Source organism: Coffea eugenioides, chromosome 6, assembly GCF_003713205.1.
Source record: "Coffea eugenioides isolate CCC68of chromosome 6, Ceug_1.0, whole genome shotgun sequence".
In the NCBI taxonomy this organism is placed as follows: domain Eukaryota; kingdom Viridiplantae; phylum Streptophyta; class Magnoliopsida; order Gentianales; family Rubiaceae; genus Coffea; species Coffea eugenioides.
The window spans coordinates 43,656,754-43,669,086 of record NC_040040.1 but is presented as its reverse complement, the minus strand read 5'-3'; the positions used below and the strand labels follow the sequence as shown (position 1 = coordinate 43,669,086).

At 31.5% G+C, this 12,333-nt stretch overlaps 1 protein-coding gene across 1 annotated transcript; it reads left to right on the top strand.

The window, feature by feature from the left end:
• The first annotated feature begins 9,472 nt into the window (after positions 1-9,472).
• LOC113772869 (protein MANNAN SYNTHESIS-RELATED 2-like) lies at positions 9,473-11,781 on the top strand. The gene is made up of 2 exons (XM_027317363.1): positions 9,473-9,802; positions 11,485-11,781. The coding sequence occupies exons 1-2, from the start codon at positions 9,485-9,487 to the stop codon at positions 11,761-11,763; spliced, it is 597 nt and encodes a 198-aa protein (XP_027173164.1). The 5' UTR covers positions 9,473-9,484; the 3' UTR covers positions 11,764-11,781.
• Positions 11,782-12,333: the final 552 nt, after the last annotated feature.

The following is a 12,333-nucleotide window of genomic DNA, read 5'->3' as shown; positions in this document are numbered from 1 at the left end:
AACTTTATTATAGCTGTGTTTATGAAAAACTTTTACTGTAAATGTTTTTTTGGATTGTTTTTAAAGTTATATTAAAAATATATTTTGAGATATTTTTATAATTTACAACTTTTTGGGGGTATTTTTTTTTGAACTTTACACCACCCACCACCACCTACTCCCTCCTTCTCCTGCTCCTCCTCCTCCTCCTCCTCCTCCTCCCTCTTTCTACTCCCTTCTCCCCCTCCCCCTCCCCCTCCCCTCCTTTCCCTCAACCCCAAACCCTTCTACCACTCACGGGTGGTGGCTGCGACTCTAGCCACCACCCTAGCCGCGACCTTCTTGGTCGTGACCAGAAGCCATGAGTTGCGGCTTTTAGCCGGGACCTTCTAGTTGCGATCAGATTTGATCCCGACCAGGAAGGTTGCGATCAGTGGAGGGGAGGGGGAATTGGAGGGCGGGGAAAGGGAAGGGAGAAGGAGAGAGATGAGAAGGAAGAAAGGAGGAGAGAGAGAGAGAGAGAGGAGGGAGGGTCATGGGTGTTGGGGTGGTGGAGAGTGATGGGTGGTGGTGGTGGTATTTTTTTTTGTATATTTGGAGTTGTTTTTATATATTGTATGGATGTGATGTTTTTAGAGTTATTTTTATTTGTGTATTACTGTAACATTATATATGAAAAACTTATTTTTTAAAAATTGAGAAATCCAAACAGAGCATTTATTATTTGTAAAAACTTTCTATTTAATAGAAGGGGTAAACATAAATTTTTTGGAACGTGGGGTGTTGGGGCCCCTCGTCATCTCCCTTAGCTCAGTCCGTGATATAGATATTTGTCCTTATGTGCGTCTATATTGCACTCTTATTATATTGTTTTCAAGCTAACCAAAGAGAAGTTAAGCTGATAAATAATAAAAATGGATTCTTAAATTGATAAATAGGAGAAGACATCTAATTGATGGAAAATTGACTCGCATTACAAAATATAGGCTTCATTGTAGATTGCCCTCCTTATTTTTGGGGGTTACTTTGCGCCGGGGGGGGGGGGGGAGAATGGAAACAATATACATTTTGCACTAATAAGAATATTCCACTTCGGCTGTTAAAATAAATAGACAATTTTACCATTCTTATACCATCATTTTTTTCATGCATTAATATTTTTAGTCATTTCATTTTTCATAATTTTTTTATTTAGATATAATTGTTTAGTCAGCAAAATAGTTTTCCTTTCCTTATACTATAAATCCTTTCTCTTTTTTTTTTTGAGTTTTTCCTCATTTCGATATTAAGCGTTTCTCTCATGAAAAAATTTTCCTCATCTTCTAACTTGGAGTATTTTATGATTTTTATTTACATATTAATTTTTTCTCTGATCAAATTTTATCCTTGCATATATACTATGAGAAACTTTATTTTTCTTAATTTCGGTTTTAAGATTTGAGTGTCTTTACTTTTCTTAATTTTTATTATGAGATGAATTTATCACTGGTCACATATTTTCCTTCCTAATTATATAAATTTTTTATCTTTTGAAATCTGCACAAGCAATTCTCATTCCCAAATAGGGATCCTTGTAATATTCTTTCTCGATGTGCTCAAATCTCCTCCAACACAAGTCCTAGATGTCGTGTGGTAGGCCGTTTCCTGGCTGCGCTTTCTTAATTTTTAGCTAGATGTCAAGATTTTGACTCATCAATTTTTTCTAGTCTTTTCACTTTTTTGTCTAAGTTTTTTCTCTTTTATTTATACCATAAGTTTTTACTTTCTACATTAAATTTTTTCCTCGTAAAAAGGTAAGCTGATTAATAGAATCTTAATGGCATGAAAATTTCGTCTTTTGCCATCATTCTAACAAATAAAGAATGTTTGACCCAAAGTCAGAGGGGCAATAAAGAAAATATAAAACACATTTCATTTTAACTATAATCAAATGTTTATTCACTTAGTCCAAAATTAGGCTCTTGCTACAAAAAATAATTTATTTTTTGTTTGAATTTCCTCAATACCAAACTGTATTTGTGACTTTTCAACATACGCATCGCTTAGATTTTGTCTAAATCTATAGGAATCACATAATTTTGAGTAATCAAGATTTGTATACTAAGAAAATTAAAATCTAAAAAATTTGTCAGTTGGCTGTAATTGATTGTGAAGACTGTACCATGTTCAAGATTTAAATATATTTTAAAAAAATCGTATGCGTTGCTTAGGTTTTGTCTAAATACATAGGAATCACATAATTTTAAGTAATCAAGATTAGTATATTAAGAAAATTAAAATCTAAAAAACTGTTGGTTGACTGTAATTGATTGTGAATACTGTACCAAATTTAAGATAAAAATCTTTTAGCAAAAATGATAGTGACAAATTAACTATATTTGTTTCCTAAATGTGTGCAATCATATTAATAAAATGCACAACGGATCATAATATATACATCGACGCATACTGAATTTAGCTCAACTTTTTCTATCACAACTCACTTATAATTTCTTTTTGTCATATCATGACAGGACAGTGAAATCAACTAATTTTTGGAGCCATAATCAGAAACGCACACAAGCACAAAAAATTGATTTTAGTTGAAGTACACCTAAATTAATGCACATCCTGAATTTAAATAGGTTTTCAAATTAATTTTATTTTGTTACAAAAAATAACACTTAATTCTCCTCTTAAGCAGTGTTTCCAAGATACTTGTTAGCCAAAACCATTCATTACCAAAGATGCGATTCATTCCACTATCATTCAGGCACTTTCTTTCTATCACTGTCTCCTGAGTTGTTTCCTCCTTGGAATTCATTGGAAAAACCCACTTGCCAGCTGCTAACAAGTTAGTTCTAATTAATTTAGACACAATTTTGGTGAGAAATTGAAAACAATCTACTGACATCATAATCTTTACAAAAAATAAAAAATAAAAAAAATCAAGTAACGTAGTAGTATGCTCATTAGGATTTTGATAGCCTTTCCATTTTGCTTCTCAATTTTGAAGGTTGACATGCCAGTGTCTTTGGACATCCAGCAGGGTATGTTGAAAGTTTCAAAGCATAGCCTTGTTAAACTTGCTGGCTCAAGTGGCCCATGGAAGGAAGACGATGAAGCTATGAGACCTTGCTGGAAAAAGCTATATAAAATGAGTACGTCTTTAAATTTAAGATATAGAATATATACATACATGCATATATATATATATGCGCGCGTGCGTGCATGTGTGCGGATGTATGTACTTGTAAATTATCTTCATCTTAATTGGGTTCTTCTTTCTTTCTTAGAAAAGGGAGAGCAAACAAATGGCTATATATCCCTTTCACTCACTAAAGGTCCTGAATATCATGCTTTGCAGGTATATCTTTTGCATTCACCTTCATTTACTCCAAGTCATGTATGAAGTGATTTTGTATGATTTTGTTAGTAAGAAGTTTGTGTACCCAAAATAGAAGATATATTAGTTATTAATTTTTTAAGTTTTCTTATTTTGAAAATCCCATTTAAGTTCAAGTTCAATTTAAAGTTATCCCAATGGAATTCTTCATTTTATGTTTAAATATTTTTTTATGTCACTTGTCATTTTTCTATTTGTTGGATGGGTAATACTCTTTAAGCTTTATTTCTTTGTTTGACACTTTAGTCGCAAGTCACCATAGTGGATTACACACATAAATACATAGTGGATTATATAACATCAGCACTAATAAGTTGTTGCACAACTAGTTACACACATTTTCAATTCTAGCCAAAATGGATTTTCTTCTTAAATTAGTAAAGTTAACCTAAGAATAGAATTGAAGATGTGATAGTATTTTTATCAGTATAGTATTGGCCCATCCTGAATTAATAATGTAATCGAGCAATTGAATGGTTTTGTTCAACATGATAGAGAGTAATTCAATGCTTAAAATTGTTTATGAAATTTCAATTATAGATATCACTTTGATTAATCCTACACATGCAGCACAGCATTATGATTCGTGCAATAATTCTAGCATGGCTTTATTTTGTAATGCACATAGCACATCACTCAAAAGGTATGGCATACATAGACAAATATGTATGCTAGATATTTTGACAATATGAGCAAGATGGAAATGCTAGTACAAGGCCTATACTTGTCATTTAGTAAGTGAACTCAGGCCTATTTGTATCTTACACCCAAAGATTTATTTTCCTTAATTTTAGTTATTTGCTGTCTTTTAGTATATGGAAAATATATATCTACCTTTCTTCTATTATTTAATCTAATTTTTTTTGTCTCCATACAAAAGAAAGCCTTTTAGAGATGGTAACTCTTCCAAGTGACCTATATATACAAAAAGTTTGTAGTTTTTCAGAAGCTTATACTATTGATTAAATCGTAGATAAGTTAGACATATTTGTTCATCTACTGTGGAGTTTAGTAACATCAATTGTTTATGATTTTTCACTTAAATAAAATTTCACATTTTGAGCCCCTAATAACTTTTTTGAGTAAATCTTAGATTGCCAATGCAATTATGATAGCCAAGCATCTTGGAGCAACACTTGTTCTTCCAGACATAAAAGGTGCCAAAGTGAGCGAGAAGAGGTCAGTAATGATTAACTATATTTTGAAGCATCTATTTTTGTTTTATTTAAGCATTGATGATTACTAAGATTGAAAATCAAATCTTCCTAAGAAATTATTAAGAATGTCCATGTATGTAGCAAATTACGACATTATGTATACGACAGTTGGTAACATCAAATTAAGAAAAAATTACAAGCTATGTTTTTTTGTAGGTACTGTATAAAGAGAAGGGTTATCCTTTTCTTTTTGTTACATGTGGTATACATTTAAATCTATTACTCTAAAAGTACTTTTAAGTGAAAAATGTAATAAAAATTAATCCTAGCAAAATGGAGACGTATAGAGTTGATCTAACATGGTCACTTTACTTCCAAAAGTAAACTATAGTGTAAAATACATTGACACAGAGACACATACGTATGAGCATATATTAAAGATAATTTGAAAAATATTTTTTAAATAATACTGTACCACTTTTCATATTGCGATATATGTGAAATAAAAAATAATTAAAAAAATATTGGATGTAACCAATACCTTTTTGGCGAATAAGACGATATCCAAACAAATCCTATACTTATGGATACCTAGGATTCAAGGTATAAAATGTTTTGAAATGCTCAAATTCTGGGCAATTTTTTTTTTAAAGGATAAAATCTTCAAAATCTTCTTATCTTTCCCTACCTTTTCCTTTTTTTTTTTTTTAACTTTCTTTACTCCTGCCAACTTTGTTCCACCATAACTAGTTGACCACCAACATCCTCCACATCATCTTTTCTTTTCTTTTTTCCTCTACCTCTCTTTCTTTCTTTCTTTCTTTTTTCGTCTACTAGATCTAAACCATCACTGATAGGTGGCTAGATCAGGGGTTGGGGTTGAATGGATCATCATCACCATTGTTCTACCATCATTGTTGCTTCCTCCCAATCGTTTAGGGGTGGGCAAAAAACCCGGTCCGATCTGAAACCCGACTAACCCGATCCGATCCGATCCGAAAAATAGGATATCCGATCCAATTTTTCTTAGCAGGACAGATGCAGGTCAGGTACCCGCAAAAACGGATACGGATACGGATCAGCAAAATTAAAACCCGCGGGTACCCGACCTGCAGGATATATTATCTAAATATTAAAAAAATAAGGGTTCATTATATCATTTTATAATTTTTAATCCTAAGTGTAAGTAAAGTGGTTCACAACCTCATATTTTAATCTCATATGATTCGCCTCTCCTCATTTTGTCTAAAAAAGCGAATATTCTTGGTGAAATCTGAACCAAATGAATAAAACAAAGAAAAATTTGTGAAACTCTATCCTAAAAATTGTTCGTCCCTTTCATCCTTTTTCATTTTTATTCTACTTCCATCGATCTTTCGTACAAATTTTTCATCAATTCAATCAAAAATTTGTGTTTGGAGCTCCAATTTTTTGTTAGCTAGATAATTAAAACATTTGTGTCTTTCATTTATTTATTTATTTTATTGCAATTGTGTCTCTTAAATTTGTCTCCTTTTTTTTAGTGCAAGAAATTTATTTTTCTTTTTCATCACCTTTAATGCAACAAGGTCTATTCCAACGATGTAAGAAAGTTGGGGAAAATTTTTCAAGATTATTTTGGTTATACTTTCTTCAAAAATTATTAGCTCTATTCAATTTTTTTCCGGATTTGATTCCACAATCGACTCATTTTGGATGCAATCTTATACCATAACATCCTTAAGGAAGTTGAAAAAGTTGCCATATACTTATTATCCTTGTGTTTGTTATATTGTAGAAGGATGAAATGCGTGAGAATGGTGATGTACTCAAAATTATCATAAAACTTCATTTTATCTATTAGATATTATAATTCTAATATGTACTAAATTTATGAAATCGGTTTGATTATTGGATGAAATATGTGAGAATGGTGATGTATGAATTTTGATTATAATATCTCTACCAATGTTAATTGGAAAGCATACTTTTTTTTATTAGAAAACATGTTGATATTAAGTGAAAAATATTTTTTATTGAAAATTTTTTTTTTTTAGGGGCGGGTACCCTATGACCCGCCCTTTTTTTTCGGGTACCCGAAAATATTAGGAGCGGATTAGGGTCGCAAAATAGCTGACCCGATATTTTAGGGTCGGGTCAGCCAAATCTTGTTAGGAGCGGGTACCCGACCCGTACCCACCCCTATAATCGTTATCTCTATTGTCGCCACTAGAAGAAGATAGTGCAAAATCTAACTAGTCTTGATTTTTTTTTTTTGCCTCAAAATCCATGTTTATCAATTCTTTTCAAATTAAATTGATATTATATCATTGTTCTAGGAAACCAAATTTAGCTCTATATGGATTACACTTCTTTTTTCAAAAACTATTTTTGTTTCTAAAGTCTATAGTAACAACTCTAAAAATAATCTCAAAAAAAAAAACTCCAAAAACACAGACAATCACAAATACAACTTATTAAAAAAAAAAACCCCATTACATTTTCTTCTTCCACCCACCACACCATCCACCACACACCACCACCCACCACCACCACCTAGTATTGTCACTGCCCCTTCCCCCACTTTCTCTGTCTCTCTCTCCTTCCTTCATCTCCCTCTTCCTCTTCCCCCCATTGCCTCCTTTCTCCTTCTTCCTCCTCCCTTTCCTTTCCCCCAACCATCTCCGTCCCTCTCTCATCTCAGATCCGTTAGCCTCAGATCTGTCATGATTGGAAGAGGGGGAGAGGGCAACTGGGGGGAGGGAGAGGAGGGAAGGGAAGGAGGGAAGAGAAGGAAGAGAAAGAGGGAGGATGAATGAGGGAGAGGAGGGGGTCACACCACTGCTTCTACCATCCATTCTACCATAGCATCCAAACTTCATTAGAAAATCAAGGGGAAAAAAAGGCAAAGAAAAGATAGAAAAGAAAAGAAAGCAAGAAGATGACATAGAAAAAATGAAAAATATTAAACAATAAAGGGTAATTTAGATATTTTATATCCTTTTGTCAATTTGAATGGTTTTCATCCATTTTTCCAGTAGGTCAAAATCATAAAGGGATTCACTTTGATATCGGTTAACAATAAGGCACGCTCTGACTTTGCGCAAAATCATAGGAGAGTTTTGAGGATTTTACCCTTCTTAAAACTTATATTATTGTATGCAAACTAATCAAAGTTCATGATGATTTAATTCTTGAGTTAATTCACTTTTAGTTCATTAAAGTAGTCCAAAATCTCAATTGAGCCCCTTAAATTAAAAAAATTTCCAATTTAATCTTCCAAACTAAGAAACTTGTGTTAATTTATATTTTTAAACCAAGTGCGTCAAGTCAAAAATATCTAACTAATGCATGAGAAAATCTAGCACCAAAAAGAAGAAACAAGTAAGTGCTATCTAAACCATTGAACAAAACTTTACAAATACAGATATAAAAATAGGAAAAAAGAAACAATAAAAAAATTACAACAATAGTAACTTATGAGATGCATAATAGGCAAAGAGTTCTCACCTTGTTGACTATTTTTTGGTGGAAAAGATCCATTTAGTCTCATAAGGTAGCCTTATTCAAGTTTTTATGCCTGCAACATCTAAATTAAGGAAAAACAAGAAAGGAAAAATGTAACTCTAAAATTAAAAGCTATTCAAACAATTGCTACCTAAAAAGTAAAATTGAATATATATATATATATATATATATATATATATATAATGAGATAAGTCTTATATAAGTTGGAAAAACCAATATCTACTCTTAAAAGTCAACTTAACTCAATATAGTGTTTATATACCAACTCTTTCTTGGAATCTTTAGTGAATTTGTAAAACGTGCTTAGAAAGGGTGAGGGTGGGTTTGAAGAAGGACATGTGGTATGAGAAGTGGAAGTTATTGTAGGAGTTTCGATTAGGGGTATGTAAGAGATTTAGTTGATTGAGGGCAAAAGTTAGATTGAAAATGAGGGCATAAATAGTTTTCAGTGCAACCATTCCAATGTAGTTTACATTTTATTAAACATATTACAAAGATCATTGGCATAATGCTATAAATCATTTCACGCCCTTTGTCTATTAATGGTGCTATTTTGCAAGGCCCATATATAAGGTTGAAAATGATGTACATGATGCTATATGGACCATATGTTTTTCCAAATCCAAAACTTGGGCCACGTTGGCCATGAACCTTTCTCGAACATTTACTTTAATAGTAGCTCCTACACCTCAGTCAATAAGAGTGGGTAAAAACTTTTGTACAAGGAGCAATTGATCTATTAGGGAGAATAGGTATGGAGAATAAATGGAAGACAAAGAATAAAGAAAATAGAAAAATTAAAGTAGTATAACATCCAAAATAATAAAAAAAAACTTTTAGACATGTTCTTAATTTGCAATTGAGTCCTATTTATTGGATGAGATGTTATATAATTACAGTATTGGTTTAAATATCGAATGAGTCAAATTTCTTACTCTGCAGGAGTGAATTGTAACATATTCAATGTAAGGGATCATTTATCACTTTGAAGGATTAAAAGGAAATTAACCCTTAATTTTTCAAATACATGTATTAATGTTTGTTTCAACCAGATTAATATTTGATTTCTTGATATTATGAGAATTATTAGTTAATTTATTGCCTCTATCGTTACATTTTTCTTTCCTATTATTCTTCATCCTTTATCCAGAAATCTCTCTAAGCTCATATATTAAATCATTTCAGGATATTTGGAGAAATTTATGACCCTCAAAAGTTTACAACAAGCTTAGATGGTGTCGTCCAAGTAGTTAAGGACCCTATTAATCAACAAGTAGGAGAAAAGGTCATTATTGTGAAGGTTCCTGAAAGGGTTACAGAAAAATTCATTAGTGCACACATTGAACCTATACTTAAGAAGAAAAAACAAGTGAGACTCGCAAGTCAATATCAATCTTCAAACTTGACGAAGGCAAAAGAAATTGGTGATTACTTGAACCCTTATGGATGCGTGGCAATGTTTGGAAGTCTAGATCTACAGCCACAATTAAAGGAATTGGTGGACTCAATGGTTAGAACACTACGATTCTTAAGTTGGAAATCCTCTGCAGGCAAGTTTATCACTGTGGACGTGAAGGTTGAGGAATTCAAAAATAAGTTAAGTTGCCAAAGAAATGATACTACAAGTAAAGAATATTGTTATGGTGCTGAAGAGATTGGTCAATTCTTGGAGAAGATTGGTTTTCGAAAAGGCACAACTGTCTATTTAACTCAAACTGAATGGCATGAAAGTCTCCAACCATTGAGAAAATATTTCCCAAATACCTTTACCAAGGTAACATCTTCATACTCAAGCAAGTTACTATTGAAACCATAAAATCTTGATTTCAGTAGTTGAAAGCATGATGTAGAGTTATCTCATTGTCTTCTTATTCTATACTTATATTTTGTGAAATTGCTTGCAATTTCATTAACTCATACAGTAAAACAAACTTTCTAGTAGCAATGAATTGAATTCTCCTCTCAATGTGTAGTCATTGGACAACAATTGTGTCATAATTATATTTACCAACCATATTAAGCTTGCTCATATATTGTAACAAGATTATTTAATTAGATATAAAGTTACAAAAATAATTTATTTATAGGATGGTCTTCAAAAACACAATAGTTCTATAGCTCTGTTTCCTTGCTATATACCTGGAAATCTCATTGCTGAATATGACGTTTTTCCTCATAAATTTGATGTTATTATACTCTCAGGTATTATTGATGCACCTTTTATTTCTTTAGTTCGCATAATGAAACATTGAATGTCTTCTATTTCAAAACAATAATTTAGCCTCCAACGTATTACTAATCCAATTCATTCATATTCCTGACACTGTAGATGCTATTACACATAAAATCATACTCGATTTGATAGAATTGTTCAATGTTAAAAGAAATCTTTTTTATGGATTAAGATGTGAGGGGTTATTTCTTAGTTTTGTCCAAAGAGTATAAACTAAATACAGATACATCTTTTTGACTGTTGGAAGGTTTCTTTGTATATATTAGCCGGAAACAAGATGATTTGATGATTATTCCACTAGATCTAAATTTACAGATAAGGACTTCCTTTTCAATTTTAATGTTTTATATTGAAACCCACCCTTTAAGCATTGGCAAACAATATTAGTGTGATTGTTGCAACTTCAACTACAAAAATACTCATTTCCTACCTAATTTATAACAGTAATTTTGACATTGTAAAGAAACTTTTAGATAACATTAATAAACTAGATGAAACGTCAGCACATGATGCAAAACTTAAGTGAAAGTAATAGAAGTTTTAAACCAAGAGGTTTTCTTATTTATTTGCACTTAAATGAAGATATATGACCAAGTATTTTTAAATGACTTTAAAGAAAAAAGTATAAATATCAAAGTTGTAAGGTTAGGTACAAATGCTCAAAAGATGAAATTCTGATCGTGGGTCATGTAATATTTACCTTAAACAAATATACCAAACAAACTAAATTTCAATACCATAAGAATTGATTTGTTAGCAAATGTCCTTATTGCCATCTCTTTATTTTGTGGATAATTTGATGCTACTGAGTAAAGCTGCTTATGAATAATTTTATTTATTAGAAATACATTCAAGTTCAATCAATGATGGTAAATAAATATCTATAACTAGTAAATAAATAAGTAATTGTGTCTCTGTGTGCGCACATGCATATACGTTTACATATATATCTGCACGCAAAAGGACATACTAACATACATAATACAAGTTCATAGATATGCAACATATACCAATTAGAAGAACATAAACGTGGCCACAATAGGAAGAGGTAAAGAAGTATACTGAAAATTTTCCTTTCCTAGTTCTTCTCTTAAGCACAAATTGCAATGCAAGCTCATATATCATGTATCTCTTATATAACATCAACCACTTGGTATATCTAGCTGTCCTTTCACTTACTTTGATCTTGTAGTTAATACTAACTATCTTGAATTGTACAACAGGATGCAGTAATGCCTATTGATCTCAAGGCAAGATACCTTGATTCGGGAAATTTTGAGTATGAAAAGTTCATCGACTTCTACCTTTGCATGCATAGTGATGTTTTTGTAGCCACAACTATGAATATGTTCTACAATAATGTTGCCGAGATGAGGATTGCCTCAGGAAAGACACAGATTCTTATTCCTGCTAAAAAATTGTCAACCTCAGCAGCCGATTATCTTTCCCCTCATATATTGAAAAAAAATCATATGGCGTATTCATGCTTATGCAAAATCTAGGAAGCAAGTTATTTCAAATATATAGTCTACAATATTTGTTTGAGAATCAATGAATGTCATTTCTATTCTTTAATAGAAGTAATATGTGGTTATAATTTCTAGGAGAAAATATGGAAAGCATAAATAAAACTTACAAGTGAGTTTGTCATGTAAATGCAATTATATAAGGTGTTATGAATGCTATTCTATCTCTATTTCTTCCTTCTTTATCTATTTAATTTTCCCATAGCAAAAAACTCCACCTCAAACATGGATGCAACATTGATATAATGGACAAATACGCTAAAATATCACGTTTTACAATCCAGAAATTCTTTTTTTACTCATATATTGATTACAAATTATAAGTAGTCAAATGTTATATCAAATTACAATTGAACTCTTCCAATAACAAAAGAATTTCTATCAAATGTATTTAAATCAATTATACACAACAAAACAATCAAATCTTCAATAATCTATTGTGTATGTGTTGAGTCTCTAATTTGAAATTCTACCAAATCCCCAATCTGAAATAAAATGAAAATTAAGGAGACAATTCTAGATACCCGAAGCTATTGATTAAAATCT

Excerpts from the sequence above, each read along its gene's own strand:
- LOC113772869 (XM_027317363.1), top strand. The coding sequence starts at position 9,485 with ATGTTTGGAAGTCTAGATCTACAGCCACAATTAAAGGAATTGGTGGAC. Across the intron at positions 9,803-11,484 it reads TCCCAAATACCTTTACCAAG|GATGCAGTAATGCCTATTGA; the intron begins GTAACATCTTCA and ends ATTGTACAACAG.